At 37.8% G+C, this 20,552-nt stretch overlaps 1 protein-coding gene and 3 long non-coding RNA genes across 6 annotated transcripts; 3 read left to right on the top strand and 1 right to left on the bottom strand.

Moving 5' to 3' along the window:
* The first annotated feature begins 1,018 nt into the window (after nucleotides 1-1,018).
* On the top strand, nucleotides 1,019-2,836 carry LOC145220329 (uncharacterized). Its single transcript, XR_013858107.1, has 6 exons — nucleotides 1,019-1,045; nucleotides 1,141-1,505; nucleotides 1,798-2,092; nucleotides 2,159-2,240; nucleotides 2,340-2,560; nucleotides 2,719-2,836. It is a non-coding gene; the product is annotated as an uncharacterized LOC145220329 (long non-coding RNA).
* A 367-nt stretch (nucleotides 2,837-3,203) lies between these two features.
* Nucleotides 3,204-7,818, top strand: LOC145220328 (uncharacterized). Its single transcript, XM_080087569.1, has 7 exons — nucleotides 3,204-3,532; nucleotides 4,253-4,304; nucleotides 4,373-5,454; nucleotides 6,010-6,162; nucleotides 6,503-6,565; nucleotides 6,844-6,960; nucleotides 7,493-7,818. The coding sequence occupies exons 4-7, from the start codon at nucleotides 6,046-6,048 to the stop codon at nucleotides 7,604-7,606; spliced, it is 411 nt and encodes a 136-aa protein (XP_079943695.1). The 5' UTR covers nucleotides 3,204-3,532; nucleotides 4,253-4,304; nucleotides 4,373-5,454; nucleotides 6,010-6,045; the 3' UTR covers nucleotides 7,607-7,818.
* Nucleotides 7,819-9,339: 1,521 nt separating this feature from the next.
* On the top strand, nucleotides 9,340-12,547 carry LOC145220266 (uncharacterized). 3 transcript variants are annotated; one of them, XR_013858061.1, is made up of 7 exons: nucleotides 9,340-9,432; nucleotides 9,587-9,680; nucleotides 9,877-9,917; nucleotides 10,308-10,808; nucleotides 10,980-11,070; nucleotides 11,227-11,311; nucleotides 11,774-12,547. It is a non-coding gene; the product is annotated as an uncharacterized LOC145220266 (long non-coding RNA). The 3 variants fall into 3 exon arrangements; XR_013858062.1 differs by having other exon boundaries at nucleotides 9,344-9,432; nucleotides 10,308-10,756; nucleotides 11,782-12,547; XR_013858060.1 differs by having other exon boundaries at nucleotides 9,344-9,432; nucleotides 10,308-10,756.
* A 3,227-nt stretch (nucleotides 12,548-15,774) lies between these two features.
* Nucleotides 15,775-17,635, bottom strand: LOC145218395 (uncharacterized). Its single transcript, XR_013857588.1, has 4 exons — nucleotides 17,323-17,635; nucleotides 16,767-17,133; nucleotides 16,518-16,604; nucleotides 15,775-16,069 (listed from the first exon to the last, which is right to left on the bottom strand). It is a non-coding gene; the product is annotated as an uncharacterized LOC145218395 (long non-coding RNA).
* Between the last annotated feature and the right edge of the window lie 2,917 nt (nucleotides 17,636-20,552).

Genomic DNA, 20,552 nt, shown 5'->3' with positions numbered 1-20,552 from the left:
TTACTTCGTCTTTTCTCACGCAACGCGGGCGAAACCTTCCTTCCAGTTTTTCCATTTAATTCATTCTTCATTAACAGCAGTGCGATTATGTTGGTTTTATTTTCTTATCTTTGTCAGTAGCCACATCTGTTTGGCTCGCGATCAGTCAGTGATATGTTTTCTTGCAGGTTCTGCTACCGAAAGCGGTTTTTAGATGTTTAGTTTAGTTTCTCTTTTTTCCTGGGTGCCGCCGTCGTCAAATGTCAGCCATTTTCAGTGCAGTATTCGCTATGCAAGGCTGCTTAGATCTGATTTGCTGTGTTTAGAATCTATTGCGGAAAGACTGGACCAAGTCAGCCAATGAAGATCTATGATGTTTTTTTAATACGATATTTTGAACTAACGCTTTGTTTCGTTTTGCAGATTCATCAAGAAAGAAGCGGATGAGAGAAAATCGAGAGAAATTTGACCAGTTTCTAACTTGTTGTTTTGTTTTTGCAGGTTACATAAGATTGGTGCCTTACTGGCAGTTTCATCTGGAAATATTACCAGGTACCGTCTTGTGCTGTGCAGTTATTTTTGTGACCTCTAATTGCATTATTTTTTGTATTCTACAGATTTCAGAAGCCAGTAAAGCACCAAAAAATGGACGTACGTACAATTTGAAAATCATTCAAGATTATTGTTATTGTTTTTCTGAATTGTATGATGTACAAAAGTGGATTTGAAAATCACGTTTAACAAATTTATGTGAGTATTTATATATGTTCTGTCATTACAACTCATATAACCAAACTACTTTTTTTTAGAATGGAATTTATTGGACATCAAACAAAAACTAAGCTTTTCTGAAACAAAAAACAAAATTGTCGTTTTAAGGTAAGTGCTGTATGCAAGTGCCTTTGTTTTCCTGCTTTTGTTTGTCAATATTTTTTTCGAATGCAGATTACACATTTTTATGGGAGTAAAAATTTCCTGTCCGCAGTCTTTCATAACCATTTTTAAATATGTTTTGACCCAAATGAAAATTAAAACCTTATCCTAAACATAACAGCACAGTTTTAAGGTAAGCACTTCACACATATGATTTCGTTGTCTATATTTTGATTTTGTTTATTTTGTTTTACAGTGATTACGATACACACGAAAACATAACAAAAGGACAGCCGATGCAACAAATTCTAGTAGCTGAAATATAAAAAGAAAAACAAGAACAAACAAATTTCATACAAAACAACATGTGATGTAAGAAAGTATTTGGTAAGAGTTTGATACCAAATGTACACGACATTAGCTTTATAAGCAGGTTTTGGTAAGTTTCTTTTCAAAATGACCTCATCGTATGTTTAAACGCTTACTACTTGTTTTGCTTTTACAGACAAAACTGGCTTGCAGGGTTTCCAGAAGTCTAGTTTTCACTTCTACAACCAAATTTCAAAGCTTTTTCACATTTTCTTTTTCCATTTTAGTCGATGAAGGTGACGCACTTTCACATTCACTTTAGCGGCACAAGGCAAAGATTGAAGGTAAATTTACAGTGTGTGAAAAACGCTTTTCGACTTTACATCGTGTGGTTTGTTTTTACAAAGTTGTAATTCAACCCTTTCAGTAACTATTGATTGTCTCCATTGATGCTGTGACTTGACTTATGATTGTATTCGTAATGAGAATATGACGTCATAATGCTTTGATGCAGTTTCAGTTTAAAGCTGTTTGTTTCCAGTTTTTATCTACTACAGGGGAACAATTTTGTAAAACGTTTATACATTTTTCAAACTAATTGATTCACTTATTTCTTATGGATGTTTTTCTATGCAGCCACTTCACAACGCATCGACAACTGTTCCACCACTGAAATATAGCTCTCAGACCCAGAGACTGTTGACTACCAACCTTACGAGACTGTCTGTGGACAAATTACTGTGGTTTATAATATTTCTCATAACTTTAGCGACTGCTGACGATTAAGTTCTAACCTTGTTATTTAAATATTTAAGTTATTTTGTGTAATAGCTCAATATCTCCGCTGCGGGTGGAGTGAATTTCAGGCAACTGTGATTGGAACCACCAATGTTAACTATTATTTGTCTACATTCATATCACACAACCATACGTAAGTTTACGTTGAGTAAAATAACATAACCAGTTGCCTGCATTTTACCGTTTGTTTTTCTGGCAGGCTTGCGTACCTGTGTCATAATATGATGACGTGTCCTCAAGATTGGGTGGGAGGCTTTCAAACCATGACGTCACTTGAAACGGTGAGAACAGATGTAATACTAAGATGTAATTATCAGTTGCATGATTCTAGTCGTTAGTGATCAGAATGGTACAGTTTAGTTTACATGACGTTTATTTAGGCTGAAGATATTCTCCTGACGTTAATACGGAGACACGTCACCATTTCGGTTCGTCTCATGCCAAAACGATCTAATGGTTACTAATTATGCAGCGCATTTTTCACAGTTTTTTCATGATATCACTGAATTACATTGTGAAGCCACACTCTGCCATTACATTGTGAAGTCACACTCTGCCAAGCAAGTCTTTCCATATTCCACAATTAACCATGGACTTTCAGGTATTTATTTCAATAGAATCAGGGCATTTGCGCATTGTCTGTATTAATGGGCTTTTGTTGTTATTACAGAAGTTAATGAAGGACAAAGAGTTAAATAGCCGAATAATGACAAAAAATGTGCTGACTTTAAATTCTACAAAATTTCATTCACTTTTTAGGAACGTGCATACAAAGTACAGCTCTAATCATGTTGCAACACAACCATAATCATAATCCCATGGTTCAGATCATCGGACAAGCCTTCTACGTCGTACACATCAGCTTACTGCAATACAGTTATACAATCACTGGTTAGTGCACATTTGTAAACTTATCTTGATTGTGTTTATATCGCAGATTAGGAACATCCAATAGTTTTCACGGTTTATTGGGAAGAAAACAAGCGGAAACGACATTTAAGCGAACTAGTGAGCTTTTCCTGGCAGACTTATACAAAACCTCCCTCCAGACCACATCGTAACGATACTCCGCAATCAAAATGTTGTCATCTTTTTACCCATCATAACAAGAGAAAAACAAGTTTGGCTTTATTGTTATGCTTTGCATAATAACACTAACATATATTTTTGATTTATATTAATACTTTTCCAACTGACCAACACGCCAGCAATAATTCTTTAAAGTTCGGTGTTGTATCTTAGCGTTCGGTCCATCTGTAGTGCTAGTGATTTTGTAAACAAACATTAGCACTTTATGACGTAACACGATGTGCAGAAGATCTGTTTTGCAATCGAAGCCCATTATAAACACAATCATATATTGCAGGTTGGTTTCTAAAAACATGACTTAAGAGGAGAAACAAGCAACATCGACATTTCAATAAACAAGTCTGCTCTTTCTAATCGACTGAACTAACCCATGGAAACATTTTCTATTACGCTGCCAGCTACGTCACTCAGAAACGACTTGTCTGCTCTTCATATATTTCCACGTTCAGTTGTGGTTTGACATTTGCTCATCACAACACCACATGTAAGTTGCTGTTATAACGTTACCCCTTTCGGTATTTTATTGAGTTGAGTTTATTTCGCTTGGTGAAAGCAATCATAGCGACACAATTACGCTAAAACAATCACCAAGCCGAAAATAGGTTTTCAAAAAACCTCGTGTCATTGCGTAGGGCAGTGGTTCCCAACCTTTCGTGGACCGTGGCCCCCTAAAAGTAACTTTTGGGCTTCATGGCCCCCCTCAAGTAACCCTACAGGACCTGTGGCCCCCCTAAAAATGTAAATGGCAATCTCGTGTTCAAATTTGGTACTAGTTTCGACTTTAAACAGGTTCAGTAGCGTAAATAAGAATCCGTAATTGTAAAAAACCTCACTATAAACAAATAGTATGTGAAATAGTCGATTAAATTGGGGAATAATATTAAAAAGAAAATGGTTTTTAGTGGGTGTTTCTGGTGAATCTACACCCGTGCCCCCCCGGACCACAGCTCGTGGCCTCCTTGGGGGGGGCAAGGGCCCTGGTTGGGAACCACTGGCGTAGGGTCATCTGTATTACTACATATTTTTTGTAAACAAACATCACTGCTTTGTGACGTCATAGAGTTTCAAGTAAGTTATTGTTGCAGTTCACTAGCCATGGCTAGTTGCGTTTTACAAAAAAGCTAAATGGAGGTATAACCGGTTAATATGGCGACAAATAAATATGATAGCAAATGTGATATCCTTTTTGTCTGTAACATTTTAGGAAAATACAACGAAGATTTTCTGAACCAGCTGCGACGTGGCTCAAATTTTAGGTTAGAAGATACCATTACTAGAATCCTATTTATTTATCAACCAAATAGTTAATTTTCCTGTTTTACAGGCCTACAGTGTCAGACGTCGCCAACGTCTAAATCAAAAACGCTCGGTTGACAAACGCTGACAAAAGGACCCAATAGCAAGTTTGTTTGTTTTTTTGCAATTTGACCAACTACACAATTACAAATAAGTGAAACTCTTATGTTCCATCGTTATAAGGACCTAATAAGGAATAATATTGTTTTTCTTTTCCCTATAAAATTGTAGGCTAAAATAAACGGCGAGTATCAAAAACCAAAGAAGAAGAATTTTCGCTAAAAGCACCCCGGTTCGTTTTCAGTTGTCGACCAAGGATATCCGGCCGCATTCAACCGACTTGTCACGCTGACCTGAAATAATGTTTCCAAAACGACTGGCGGAAAAACCGTGTGGGGATTCCCCTTGCGTCGCCTTATGATGTCGATGGGTCAATATTATTTTATTGTTGACCGACGGGGAAATCCCCGGTCTGTCGCCACTGCAAACTTAACACATCTGCCGTGTGTGTGTTTTAGGCACGAAACTTGTTTGAAAATTAACTTACGACATCGCCCGCTTATGTATCGAAAAGTTGAACACATATGAAAAAGAAACTCATTTTAAGCAAACTTTGCGAAAAAATCCCGGAACAGATAACGCTTGAAAAATTTTGTTAAATTTAAACAATGTTAACAAAACTTACTTTCAGAATTTGTTTATTGACGTATTTGCGTTAAATTAGCGATCGAAAATTTTACGTGTGCGTCTATTTGTGTGGCGTGTTGCTAAAAAATGTTGAAACCGCAAAATTCTGGGCAAATAAACAGAAAAGGAAACAGATTCGAATTTAGGGAACCGTCGCTTTCGGTGCGGGATTATAAAAGCGAGGACAAGTCACCATTTCATCATTCAAACGGATTTATTCCAATCGACATTATCTGCGGGTAGAAAAGATTATCGAAACGAAGCAAAATGTTTCCTCGATTCGCTGTCGTATTTCTTGCTGCTATTATTTTGCCGTTGCTTTGCAGTTGCGCTCATAGGAAGAAAATCACCATATCGCGAAAAAGTGTTGCAATGTACAAGGAAAAACTTTGAAATAGAAGAAACATATTCAAACATGAAAAGGTAGGCCATTTTTGCGACTGAATTTTTTTGAAAACATTGCCGATAGATTTGGGTTGCTGAATTTACCTTAACGCACAATTTGGCGAAAAGTTGCACTGCGCTGAACTAAAAAAACAAAACTATATACCAGGAAAGACTCTGTCGTGGGTTCGAATCCCACCGTAGATTATTTAAGCCTATAGGCTTATACGCCTTGCCATATGGTGGTGAATGCTCGGTGACCGACTGATTCGGTATGACGCCTTCAATGGGCCTAGCGTACCGTGATATAGGCTGGACATTAACGTATTGACTGATCAGTAACAAATTTGCAATGCGCCGAACAGCGGCCTTTTTAAATGCCGTTGCAAATATGACTCGACTGAAACGTGCCATCAGAGGACATAGTTGATAAGTATTGTAGCGTACACATAATAAACATAGTCATAGTATTTCCGTTGCCTAAATTTTGTTTTGTTTCTGATCGTTTTGATATCTCACTTTAAAGTTTTACTATAGTCTATAAAGTTTGCTGATTCTATCAATTTATAAATTCACCCTTTTTGCATTTTTCAGTTGAAAAACCCTGTTGCAAAAGTAGTGAAACAATACATGAAGAAACTGTTTGTCAAGAAAGGTCGTCGCGGTTATAAGAAAGGCCTGATTCTGGCTTTTAACCTTTACCGATTATCGCAGTATTACGATCAACTCATAGGCAACATAACCGGGGTAAATTTATAAATTGCTGTTTTGTTCAGTTTGTAATTTAAATTCTTATTTGAAATAAATGTACTGGTTGGTTTGGAAAGTTTTGTGTTTAAAAAACGAAACTAAAAATATAAAAATCGGACGCTTTGCAATAGTTTTTTTTTAGGTTATTAAATATAACGTTACCGTAGACATATATTTTGTTTAATAAACCACTTTTTTTAATCATCAGTTATTGTAACTAATGCTTTTAAGTGTTGAGAAGTTTTTGTTTAGGTTTTTTACTTTTTTCTTTGTCCACATATTTTACTTCTATTGTTATGGTGTTTTTCTTGCTAACCTGGAAAAAATTTGTTTGCAGAACAAGATGGACTGCACCGTACGAAAGCCCGAACTGGTCATGGACAATACGAAGGGAGGAACGGTAAGAAAACTTCCCTTGTTTTAATCACAATTTATTAAAGCAAGCTAATGGTTTACAAAACAAATTTGGAAAAAAAATCCTCATTACCATAAAGCTAGAGGAAACTTGTGTATAATAAAGAGATTGATCGGGATTCGTCCCCGGAAGTATCGTGGGTTCGAACCCCGTGAACGACAAAGGGCAATTTTCATTTCTCGGACTGCCGCCTGATTGTCGAAAAATACAATGTAATAATAAAGAGATTTATTAAATACAATAAATTTTGTTGTCACTTGCAGACGTGTAATGAGACAGCCGTTACCGATGCCTGCTTGCAAAACCTCAAAGTGTTCGCTGACGAATTGTTTTATACTTTACTCAACGTGAGACAGAAACAAAACAAGAAAGATCTTAGGGTGAGTTAAAGTTGCACTTGCAAAGTGAAACTAAGTTTATTTTCACACTGGATCGTCAAATTAAAAATTTAACTGAGCAAAACGAATCCAAAAGCTAAAATTATTACTTGACTGCTTTAAGTTGCATCAAAACAGACCTAACAGCTAGTAATCACTAAGAGAGGGCTTTCGCAACTATAAGTAACTAAATGTAGGCAATTTTAAAATGTGCACAAACGAATCCTAAAATGAACATCAGTTCATAACTGAGAGCAGCCCTGAAGCTTTTATGTAGGCCAGCGATCACGTCTCTCTTTCGATGGATTCCCACTGAGCCTGCGTAGCTCAGTTGGCAGAGCGCGAGTTGTGGAAAGACTCCTGTCGTGGGTTCGAATCCCACCGCAGGCTAGATTTTTGTAGTCTACGCCTTGGTGAATGCTTGATGACTGGCTGATTCGGTTGGCGCCTCTAATGGGCCTGGCGTACTGTGATAAACGAATATGAAACTCCATTCATTATTTTATCGGTAGATTTGAACAAACTGTTTTTGCAGAAGTTTAATAAATTCAAAAAGCAATACGAAAAACATCTTCAAATCCCCGAAGTGGAAAACATTTATTCCATATGCGGAATTTTCAGTGGACGAATTCGACAAGCCTTAAAGTAGTTGGAGCATTTCTATTTATTTCTACGTATTGCGGTGAAGTTATTTTTTATCGTTGTATTTATATTATTTATTCATGTAGTCTACTCTATTTTTTACATAATCATATCCGTCTTTTTTGTTGTAATGATTGCGTTGACTTTATCTTGGCCTTTTTTATCGGTCCCTGCAATTATATTTCGCTTCTTTTTCAAACTTAGTAAATTAATAAAAGATTTTCAGCATTTTATTGGTGTCTTGCAACCATTCTTGTGTCTGTTTACGATAAAGAAATCAAACAACAGTATTGCAAACACATAAATATGCACAATATATGTTTTTACAAAAGTAACGGGCGGTTTTCAAAGCTTAAGCCTTAAAATATGATATTTTCGTAGATTTACGTTCGTCGAATGTGCGTCGTAGAAACAACACTTTTGTTGATTTTAAACGAAATATTCCCTGTTTTCGCTGCGTTACTTGCATGCATGGGCGTCAGCAGCGGGGGGCAAGAGGGGGCACGTGCCCCCTCTGGAAAAAAGAAAAACTCAAACGGTCGCAAAATCCGCAACTTACAACAAAACACAATAGACATTCACACAGTGTTATACAAAAACTATTCCTGGAACGTAAATGGAAGACGTCGTGGGTCTCCACCCCTTATTACAAGTGTAACTGTAACAGAACAGAATAAGGTTTTACAACAAATTAAATGAATCGAACATTATTACTTAACAATAGTTCGGTAACAAGCATATTATTACGTCATTGATGGATGTGTCAAACAGGCATTATGTGATATCTTCACTGTATTTGTTGATACATCTGATAAGGTTCGTCAATGTAAATCTTACTTCCGTTAAAAAGTATTTGCCAACCTACCACATACTTCAGTGATGTTTAATATTGTGTTTATTGTATTTTTTTGCAACTTTGGGATTGGCAAGAATGAGTAGGACAGTCAGATGATTTTTGTTCTGAATACCGTTTATCGAACGGCGATGTGACGATAGTTTTGCCCTCCCCTGTCTTTTTTCCTGCGGACGCCCTTGCTTGCATGGGATAAACGAAATGACCGGTGCGTTAAGTGCCGGATACCGTGCGAATTGCAACGACTAGGAATGTGACGTCACGCAACTCGACCCAAAACAAAATCCAACAAATTATGCCTGAAACAAACTAAGCTTAACATATGATGCAAACCACCTTGTGTGGCTAAGTTAAAAAGCAGGCGAGTTTAAATCATATCAGTTCAAATGTCAGCTAATAATTTTGAAGTGATATCAAAATGAAAAACGTAAGCCACAGAAAAACTGAAAAACAAATTCGCATTTTGGATTTTGAAGCAATTAAAATTGTTCGGTGGAAATAACAAACGCTTATAGTAGAGTAACGACAACGGATAGTTTTTACTTGCACACCAAGTTGGACTTTTAAATATTTATGTTTCGCTAGGAAACAAAACGCGTAAACTGTTTGACTGTAAACTGCCAAAAATAACAGCTATTCGTCATTTTTTTCTTCTTTATTCCTGCATGGCGCGTTTTATTACAGATAAAATGCGCTCAAATTACGTCACAACACGGCACGTGCCTATTTCAAAGAATGTTGCTCCAGGAAATAAGTTTTTCTCAGCATTTTTAGACGAGACTTGCTGATTACTTCTATCAGCTCTGTGATTGGTCGGTTTCTGGGCGCGGGAGTGACGTTTTGGAAGCAACCGCTGTGATTGGTCAAAAGAAAAGAAAAAAATGAGGCCACCTTGTCTTGCGCGTCCGATCAGTCATTCCTTTTAAGCAACTCGTGCGTGATGAAGGCAGCTGTGCTCATCACCAATGGAGAATAAACAGGTAATTTGCAAGTCGTAAATCAACTAAATGGGGGTGTTTTTGCAGAAGTAGACACGGGTAAGAACGATTTTTTTTTACTTTGCACTGATGGCGTTTATTTTATTTAATTCACTTCTCGAATAGACGATACTGCTTTTGGATCAATTTGTTTCAGGTCGTCTGATGACATCGGCAGTTGATTGGTTGGACGCTGAAAAATCGTTCTTACGGAACATGGCTTCTTTGGCACGCAACACACCAGAAAACAGGCGAGTTAAATGTATTTTCAAACGTTATCCATATTAATTTGTGTCACGTAATATTGGATGTAGGCACCAACATGGGGAAATAGTATAAATGTGCACTTATCCTGTCTTCGCATGTTGGTATAGTTAAGTGTTTGTAATAACTAATAAATATTACATGATGTCAAATTCCTGGTACTGCTTACAATTTGTTTTGCAGACAACTACTGGAAGCCGTGTGATCAATTGCGTTTGCCTCAGGTAGATTGGTTTCAGCGTTTTATGCCTTTTTTAACTCTTCACGTAAAGCAAAAGTTTTATTAAGCTCACTGTAGTATTACTGTTTGTAGTTGTGCATTTGTCTTCCCAGTGTTAAAGTTAATTTCTCTCAAAAGCTGTTTACAATCTATTAAGACAAATACTTCTATCAGGCCACACTCACATATGAATTAGTACGCGCCAGGTTATATTCGGTATAACCCTTTCGGTACACTTAAATTATTTAGTTTACTTAAATATAGAAATATATTGATAATCGTAACACCAACCTTATATGGAATACGGTAAATTTATGTTGTTAATTTTATATATTTTAACAAATCATTGATGTTTACCTACACTTTGTATAACTACAACTGACATATTTTGCAGCTGTTACATCACAATGTCGTGACAACCGCCTGATTGATGACGATGGCACTGTATGACGTCATATTGACATAACCGGTTTGTTAATTTTTATGCTTGGGACGATTTTAAAACACTTAGGGACTTACCCAGAACCTTGTTTTGTTTTTATTATTTTTTGTTTACTTTTTTTCTCTCCCCTTTTATTCTTTTTTATTCTGAACTTGATTTTTTTCGCCGCATTATATAATATCGAGGGTGTGCACGGCCCTTTATATTATTTTTGCGGATTTTTTAAAGGTTCTGGGTTACTTATTACGCGCATAAACGGCCTTCTAAAATCATTTTAAACGTTTAAATCTTAAAACGGATAAGGGCATTTTGTAATGGTATAATTGTGAAACCGGTTTGGTCACACTAAATGACAATCTTGCAACCATCCAACGGATCTGAACGGAACTGAAGCCCCAGTGGTGAGTTTGGAACATGGAGAAAAAAATGGACAGATCGGAAGACGTAATTAAGGTAAGTAACCAGAAAGTTAAATTTAGTGTTAATTATTTGAGGTTCCTTTACAAGTTTCTGAGTTTAGCTAAAGAGCTATGAGGCAGGAGTAGAGATTAAAAGGGTTAAAATATGTACTATTGGTTTTAACCAAGATTCATCGAACTTTAATATTTACGTTGTTCATTGCAGATCTCCCGTTTGAGGTGAAGGCACTGGAACATTGGATTGATCACTGGATTAATCATTAATGGGAACTACATACATCGGAAAGATTTAATAAGTTAAGTAACCAGAATAATGTTAAATCTATAAATACAATGTAGTACAGAGTAAGCTAAAGAGCTGTGAGGCAGGAGTAGAATTAGAAGTGCTTAATTTTATAAATATATTTTGTATGCACTAAAATTCAGATATTAATATTTGTGTTTTGCTCCAGTTCTCCTGTATGTCGTGAAGGCATTGGGTAATGGGAACGGATTTGCGCTTGAACTGACCATTGGATGAAGTGGAACTATACGCAGGTGTGTGTTAAGGCAAAGCTAAATAAATTATATTCTTTTAGATGTACGTTTTTTCCGCATAAGTACCATTCGGTAATTACGTTTACAAATCATCCCATGAATTTATTAGAGGGGTTTAATACGATTTAGTTGCGACTCTTGAGCCGTTGCTGCAACGAATAGCAAGCCTGCTGTTGTTTTGCGTGATGTTTGTGCATGTCGCATTTGTTGTTTTGCATGTCACTTGTGTGTGGAGTTGCTATTCAGTTGTCAGCATCGGTTAAATCATTCGCATCAATATTGGTATCTTTATAGAAAGGGTTCGTAACAATTAATGCGTATAGGCTTGTCAAATATTCTTTTTTGTTTAAATTAAATCCTGATGCACACTGTTTAGCTTTCAGGTTATATTTTGCGATTATTATGTTATCTACATGAAAGTATAAATTGCATTCTTTTGTCTTGTGTATGTTTCTGTTTCAGGAGTTTAGATGGACGATGTTGGCCACAAGTTGAAGCACTCCTGTCATATTCATACTCGAAACAGCACCCAAATACAATCTTTCCCTAGAACTTGTGTTTTGTTTTTCGCATTTCTGTGTTCGCAAATAAAACTTTGTGTATCTATAAGTTAAAGCTCCATTTGTATCGTAATTATATTTTTTGCGTTTTGTCGTTTCTTGTGAAATCTTGACATGCTAAAATATTTATGTAATATAGTTGTTGTTTATCGTTAACTTTGTGATGCTTATATTATTTTTGTTAACGTAACCAAATTTGGCCATTCGTACAGACCTTGTTGAATATTTATTTAAATGTTGCTGATTTTAGTGGGCGTTTCACTTTTCCTTGTTAATTATTTTGTTTGGTTATATTCTATATTAGGTTACATACTTAACGACTCATTGTGTCTTTTTTTTCTGTTTTAATCTTTGTTTGTAAATTTCATCTTTCATTATTGTACGTTTTTAGAATATGCTTCTATTAGTAGTTTAGGTTACCGTTTGTTACATTTTTATCCTCATTTGGCTTAAAGCTGTTTTACCATATTTATTCTTGTTAGACCCAATATTTCAGTATTGTTAAATTACAATTATTGTTTAATGGTGAAAATAACAGCCAAAATAGACGTTAAAAGCGACATGTTTTATTGTTCAAACGTTTCGGCAAATGCTCATGCCATCACAGCGATATGAAGGCCACATCAATTGCACCCATTTATATACACTTTAGTCGCATAAAAGAATGATGCAATCATTGTGGTTTTCAAATGTTGGATTTGGGAGAGGTCAACAAACTAACAAAAATCTGTAAAATTAGAACGTAAGAGCAAAAAGATTTGGACCTTACACAACTTCCTATGAACAGATTTTGAGGCTTTCGGTGGGATTAGAACCAGAATTCTCGTACTCCGCTTGCCAACTACAACAAGTAACGTGTAGCACACTTGGTCAAAAAAACAACTAAGTTAGTTAAAATTTTTGCAGCCTTCCTACATCACTATAATCAGCTTCTTTACAAGCTACGAGGCAACCTTCCTGTGAGACTTTTTGATGGAACTTCTATCCAACCTTATGACTTTTCAGAGGTTCGAACCAGTGACGTGGAAATTACCTGCCTGCCTTACTCTCAATCTAACTACCTGCCTTCCTAACCACTATGCTAACGAGCTGCTTGCCAAACCACTAAAAATCGTCTACATATATGATCAGTGTGTCCAAAAACTAAGACAATACTGGGTAAGAAAAGAAATCGATATCATTAAGGAAACCCGCCCTGTGAATTCGTGTCCCTTGTAGTCTAGTGGTAAGCTGATTGGTCCATAAATCTTATCGTTTGTTGTTCTAATCCTCTCCCCAAATTTGCTTTTGTTTTGGGAAGGAATCGTCTAACTTCCAAATGTGTCATTTTTGGGTTAGTTTCCTGTCTCCACTCGTGGGGTAGCGGTTAAGATCCTGTCCTCAGATGCTGGAGATTTGGGTTCGAATTCCAGAAGCTACATCGCTTCTTTCTTTTTGGCTGAACCCTAGAACCGAAAGCATGTAAGGACCACTTGAAGCAGGGTTTGCCGTCACCAGCTGTGGTGTGGAGGTTAGTTCCTTGCTTCTCAATCCTCTCACCGCCGTTCGAACCCCGGTAAAGATAAACTCAGCCCTGGTAACCGATAACACACTTCGGGTTCGAACGTTGCCCCTCTGTGTAAAATCACTGGTGACCCTCGTTGATTGAGGTCTTTTCCCGCTGTAATATCTCATCACTCGCTTCCCTGGCTCTAAGCCGAAGCTAATGGCCATAAGCCGTCAGCGAGCTAAAGTTTTCCCCATCATCTACATGTGTCACTCCACTCTCAAACCTCAAGACCATAGACCTATCTAAATGAGATCACAATTAAAGGGCCTTTTGCACTTTTTTGGAAAACCGCCCAATATAATACAACAAAAATAGGTGGGGAATGTTGTATAGAAGTATTTTAAGACACTATTGGGGGGCTGTAGAGGTGGAGGGCCCTTCGGGCCCTGCTCGGGAGAGGGGGAGGGGGGCGCTTTGGAGGTGGGGGGCCCTTCGGGCCCTGCCTGCGCCTTCGGCGCAAGCCATTTCCCAGTGGGGTGGGGGTGGGGGGGGGGGCGACGACTTGGATTCGAACCACCCATTCGAACTGACGCTTCTTTGCGTTTACCCACTACACCGCGCAAGCGCCCTTCGGTCTAAGGGCTAAACTGACTTATGACTTGTTCTTTTCGTCGATTCGTATGTCAATGAACAAAATATTTGTGCGTTTGAACGATCAGCGTGAGATTCGCTCGCTTATGGGAGGCATTGAAGCCAGTTAGAAACATTTGGGGGACCTTGGAAATGGGTTAGGCCCATGGGTGACTTAGAGGAGCGATTGATGAGATCAGAGGGGGAAGAGACCTCAATCAACGAGGGTCACCAGTGAGTTTTATCAGGGGGGCAACGTTCGAACCTGAAGTGTGTTATCGGTTACCGGGGCAGAGTTTAACTTTACCGGGGTTCGAACGGTGGTGAGAGGATTAAGAAGCAAGGAAATAACCTCCACACCACGGTTGGTGACGGCATTCCCAGCTTCAAGTGGTCCTTATGTGTTTTCGGTTCTAGGGTTCAGCCAAAAAGAAAGCAGCGATGTAGCTTTTTGAATTCGAACCCAAATCTCCAGCATCTGAGGACAGGATCTTAACCGCTACACCACGAGAGGTGACGGCAAACCCACCAAAAACTGACACAGTTGTGAAGTTGGCGATTCCTTCCAGAAAAAAAAACTAATTCTGGGACAGGGTTAGAACTACAAACCATAAGATCTATCGAACAAGCAGCTTACCATTAGACCACAAAGGACACGAAATCGCAGAGGGGGTGTTTCCTTAATGATATCGATTTCTTTTCTTACCTATTTTGAACACGAGGACCATACATGTAGACGATTTTTTAGTGGTTGTGCAAGCAGCTCGTTAGTATAGTGGTTAGACAGGCAGGTAGTTAGGTTGAGAGTAAGGCAGACAGGCAGGCAGTAAATCTCCAATTCACTGGTTCGAACCTCTGAAAGGTCGAATGGCTGGATAGAAGTTCACAGAAAGTCTCACAGGAAGGCTGCCTCGTAGCTTGCAGAGAAGCTGATTCTACTGATGTAGGAAGGCTACAAAACTTGGTTTTTAAAGTATTTTAAAAAGTGTACTTGTGTTTTTTAGACTTTAAAATATCGGAGTACGAGAATTCTGGGTCTAAGCCCACCGGAAGAGTCTCAAGGTAAGGTCCAAATCTTTGACAGATTTCCTCTCGTTTCGATAAACCCTATATTCAAGTCTACATTTGAAAACCAAAATAATTGTATTTTAACAATACGGAAATATGGGAAGAAAAAATATGGAAAAATAAAAATGACATAAAAATGTAAAAAAACGGTAATCTTAATAGTATAGATTATGGCAGCGGTGGGCAACCACCGGTCCGCGGGAGTTCGTTACCGGGCCGTATAATAAATATTTGTAGTTATTTTTGAAGACCGGTGCGCGATGAAAATTTAGTTTCAAAAACGGTCAGCAGTGCGAAAAAGATTGCCCACCCCTGGATTATAGCATAGAATAAGCATATCTTAAAAACATACCATAAAGAAAGATGGAAAGTACAAACAAAGACCAAAACCAATAATATTACAAAAAAAGACACAATTTATAATCATTAAATATGCAACCTAAAACAGAACATAGTATAAAATAAAGAAATACGCCTAAAATAAACCCAGCGCTATGTGTTAACAAATTAAGGGAAAACAAAGTTTATTAGTTAGTTAAGTAAGAGTGAAACGTACACAAAAAGTAAGCAACATTGAAATAAACATTCAGCAATGTCTGTACGCATGACAAAATTTTTGGTATAATTCATAACAATAACAAAATAATGTGAAGTAAGCATCACAAAATTGACGATGAAGAAAACTAAATTACATGAATATTTTATTATGTTAGAACTTACAAGAAACGACAAAACGCAAAAATATAATTACGATACAAACGTAGCTGTAACTTCTATACACAAAGTTGGTTTTATTTGAGCGATCACAGAAATGCGAAAACTAAACACAAGTTCGAAGTTCTCGGGAAAGTAAGTTATCCTTCGGGAACAGAGCGTCGAGAATGTCTGGTTGAAGATCGTCCCCAAATTGTATTGTTGTTGTTCAAAGTCTGAATATGATAGTAGTGCTTCAACTTGTGGCCAACATCGTCCACAGAATGAACTGCAAATATTCACTCGACATCTAAGCTCCTGAAACAGAAACATACAAGAGACGAAAGAATGCAATTTCATACTTTCATGCACACCCGGTTATCCATCAGCAATTTAATTTGAGAAAAAAGAATATTTAACTAGACTATACGCATTAATTGTTACGAACCCTTTTCATAAAGATACCAATATTGGTGCGAATGATTTAACCGATGCTGACAACTGAATAGCAGCTCCACACACAAGTGACATGCAAAATAATGAAATGCGACATGCACAAACACCATGCAAAAACAACAACGGGCTTGCTATTCGTTGCAGCAACGGCTAAAGAGTCACAACTAAATAGTATTAATTCCCTTTATTTAATTCATTGGTTGATTTGTAAACTTTTTATCGTAAAAACTACCGAACTGGAACTTTATACAGCAAAACATACATCTAAAAGAATATAATTTATTTAGCTTTGCCTTGACACGTAGGTTACCTGTGTATACAGTTCCAAATCATCCAATGGCCAGTTCAAGCGCAAATCCGTTTCCATTACCCGATGCCTTCACGACATACAGGAGCTCTGGAGCAAAAACACAAATATTAATATCTGACAAATTTTAGTGCATACAAAATAAAGTTATATAAAATTAACCACTTCTAACTCTACTCCTGCCTCACAGCTCTTCAGCTTACTCTGTGTTACTTTGTATCGAAAGATTTAACATAATTCTGGTTACTTAACTTATTAAATCTTTCCGATGTATGTAGTTCCCGTTCATCTAGTGATCAGTCCAATGCCGATTTCATTCCCCAGTGTCTTAACCGCAAACGGGAGATCTGAAATAAACAATGTAAATATTAAAGTTCGATGACTGTTGGTTAAAGAAATAAAAATAAAATAATATTAGTGCATATTTGACGCTCCGTTTGTTAACGTTTCTAATCTTTACTCCTGCCTCACAACTAGTACGCTAAACTCAAAACAAACGACCGTTACAAACCAGGGAACGCCAAATAAGCAACATCACATTTAACTTTCTGGTTACTTAACTTAATTAGGTCTTTCCGATCTTTCCATTTTATTTGATCGCTCCGCCTCCAGTAATTGTCTGCAAAACAAAATATAAGCAGTACCAGGAATTTGACATCACATAATATTCATTACAAAAAGCTTAATTATACCAACATGCGAAGACAGGATAAGTGCACGTTTATACTATATCCCCATGTTGGTGCCTACATCTAATATTACGTGACACAAGTTAACATAGATAACGTCTATATATACTTTTACTAGCCTGTTTTCTGGAAGTGTGTTGCGTGCCAACGAAGTCCTTAAGAACGATGTTTCAGCGTCCAACCAATCAACTGCCGAAGTCATCCGACGACCTGAAACAAAATGATCCAACAGCAGTATCGTGTATTCGAGAAGTAAATTAAACATAAACGCATAACATATAACTAGGTATCAGTGTGAAGTAAACCAGTGTGCACCCGAATTTACTTTTGCAAAGACACCTAACAAGTTGATTTACAACTCGCAAATTACCTGTTTATTCTCCGCTGCAAAGTCTTTTTGTCAGTCTCCCATCAAGACAGCTACCTACACCACGTTGCTCAAGAGAATGACAAATCGAACGCGCAGAACAAGGTGGCCTCATTTTTTTCTTTTTCTTTCGACCAATCAGAACGCTTGCTTCTTAAACGTCACATAGGCGCTCTTCAACAGTCCAATGGCAGGCTTTATTGCACCAATCAGTGAATTCCACCTTAGGCCGATTGATTAACTGTGAGAGGCATAAAGCTTGGAATACTTGGCGGATGAACTGTTGTGACGTGGCGTTACTTGATTGGTTCTTGTGACACAAGTGCTTGTTGGAAGAATCCGAAGTTAGTTAGGATTTGTAACCAAACAACACAAATAGGTTTAGCCATCCGCACAAATTCGTTTATTAAAACAAAGCATTTTAATTAAGTTTTACATTTTGTAACAGCGCAAAACTAGATTAACTGCAAAGAAAACAGACAAAAGCTTATTTTACCAAACTTTTCCAGCTGATGTTCAATTAATTCCATCCGACTAAAAGCGAGTCTGTTGCAGTGGCGTAGGCAGACGAACATTTTGGGAGGGGCCAAATAGTTTGTTGTCTAATAACTTTTTGCTAATGTTTGGCGTAGGGCGTGCTTTTACCAAACACGTGACTTGTCAAACCTTGGTTCGACGGGACAGCCAAACGCTTTATTGATTTATTCGATGTCTACATAAATACAAATAGCATGGATTTCACCTCACAACTTGGTGACAACAGTCATTTTTGTTAACTTATAAATTTTTTGATAGTGAAAAGACTAAACCACAATGATGGGAGGCAAAACTACACTAAATTAAAGTTTCTCAACTTTGAAAATTTGGGAGGGGCCATGGCCCCTTTGGCCCCTTCCTGGCCACGCCACTGGTCTGTTGGCCAGTGGTTCCCAACCGGGGTGCCAATTGCAATGCTCAAGGGTGTCGCGAGATATTGATATTGCAATACTGCGACCCATTCTTTCTTTTAACCCCATAAGTGCGGGATTTACTTATTTTTAACCGAGTTTCAGTGTGAATTAAGTTTCGCGTCTCGCAGTTATTCCCAGTTTCATTCTGGAGAGTCGCTGGCGGTAAGTAGATACTCCGCGGTAAACCTTTGTGCAAGAAGCCAAGCCCAAATTTCACATTGACTTTTAAATAAACATTTATTTACACGCGCTATACTGTACAACTCATTCTGTGTTGTTTCACACAGTTATTTGCAAACCTCTTAAAATTGATCCAGTTTTGCCAGGGTGCCGCAAACTATTTATCTCTTTGACAGGGTGCCGCAAAGTCAAAAAGGTTGGTAACCACTGCATTAAGACATATGACATTTATTCGAACGAGAATTTAGATTCAGTAAGCTTTATTTCGCGTGAAAAAGGAAAACATAGCATTGTCCTTGCATCATAGTTGTATTAAAACGGCGGCCAAGCCAGAAATAGATGCGACGCGCAACAAAGTTGAGGGTACAATTGGTGGATCATGACTGAACATGCTGCAGCTACTTTTACAAAGCGTTACGTTACAGGAGCTCGCCAGGAAGCGGGTCCCCCCCCTCCCTGTATACCTGTAGGTAAAACATGATTGGGGTAAACGTTGGTTGGGCAAGTCAATGGCGACCCAAAAAGCCAACCACCCGTGTTAGGACAGAGGGCGGGATTCAACACACAAAAAACACCGAAAGAAACCTTGCGAGGATAAAAGCTTTGTTAGTTCGCTAAACCAATGGTTCTCAACCTTTTGTGGACCGTGATCCCCTAAACATAACTGTTCGGCCTGGTGGCCCCCCTTTTAAGTAACCCTGTAAGACCTGCGGCCTCCTTAAAAAAAATGGGGTGCTGGAATTTGGTACTTAAACACATGTTGGAGTTTGGTACTAATTTGAGTTGAGTTGAGTTGAGTTTATTTCGCTTGGTGAAAGACAACATAGCAACACAATTGCACTAAAACAATCACCAAGCCGGAAATAGCTGCGCAACGTTAAAACGTTATGAAGCGCAAAAAAGTGTCGGGCACAATTGGTGGAAAGTGGTACAACGCGCTGCAGCTACACCGTATTATAAGGCGTTATATGTCGGGTGCTCACAAGAAAGTGAGTGTGGCGCAAAATGAGTATAACACGACTGGGGGGGGAAACGATGGTGGGACCAGTCGCGGGGGCCCTAGAATCTAACCACCCGTGTTAGGGAAAGAGGGTGGGGTTCGACAGGAAAAGAAACCACCGAAAGAAACCCTGCCGGATAGTTTCAAGCGCCGGAAGGAAGAACACACAACAAATCCCTAGTCGCCATTAATAGTTAACCTTGGACTCACTTGCAGTTAAAATTATTGATGAGTATTTTGGCAGTTGATTTAGTCATTTAAAATAAATAAGGATATTAGTTTATACACGTCCAAAGAAGTACAAAAATAAATAATAATAATAGTAATAATAAAGCATAAACAATAAACCCAAAAGAAGAAAAAACACACAAAAAAATAACAAACAGCAATGAAATATTGCAATGAATAATTCAAATTTGAATAGCTCGTTGTCAGCACAGCCGTTTTCTATGAAGACAGAAGGATGGTTTAATCTATGATAGTCCTGCAACAACAAACAAACAGCAGCAGTTAACTGGTTCCAGGACAAAGGCAATGCAATAATTAGCAACACATGTACAAGACTACACCACTTCAAGTAGAAAATGTTTTCGTGAAAACAACTTGTGTTCGGTAAAAAAAATAACATTCAGAAGTTTGTGCTAGTATAAATAAGAACACTGCAAGCGTGCGGGTGAGAGTAGTTTAACTTAATCAGGACTGTACAAAAGGTGGCAATCGTGAAAAAGACTTTCGTCTTTAAACAGGTCCAACAGAGTAAACAAGAATCCATAATCGTGAAAAACCTCAACATAAAGTAAAATAGTCGATTAAATTAGGGAATAAAGTTATTTGTTACACACACCTAATGAT

Source organism: Phallusia mammillata, chromosome 3 (assembly GCF_965637545.1).
Source record: "Phallusia mammillata chromosome 3, kaPhaMamm4.hap1.1, whole genome shotgun sequence".
NCBI lineage: Eukaryota > Metazoa > Chordata > Ascidiacea > Phlebobranchia > Ascidiidae > Phallusia > Phallusia mammillata.
The sequence above is the reverse complement of the archived record's forward strand: the minus strand, read 5'-3'. Positions and strand labels throughout refer to the sequence as shown.

Coding starts and splice junctions, on each gene's coding strand:
- LOC145220328 (XM_080087569.1), top strand. CDS start 6,046: ATGAAGAAACTGTTTGTCAAGAAAGGTCGTCGCGGTTATAAGAAAGGC. Junction 6,163..6,502: donor TCATAGGCAACATAACCGGG/GTAAATTTATAA, acceptor ATTTGTTTGCAG/AACAAGATGGACTGCACCGT. Junction 6,961..7,492: donor AAAACAAGAAAGATCTTAGG/GTGAGTTAAAGT, acceptor CTGTTTTTGCAG/AAGTTTAATAAATTCAAAAA.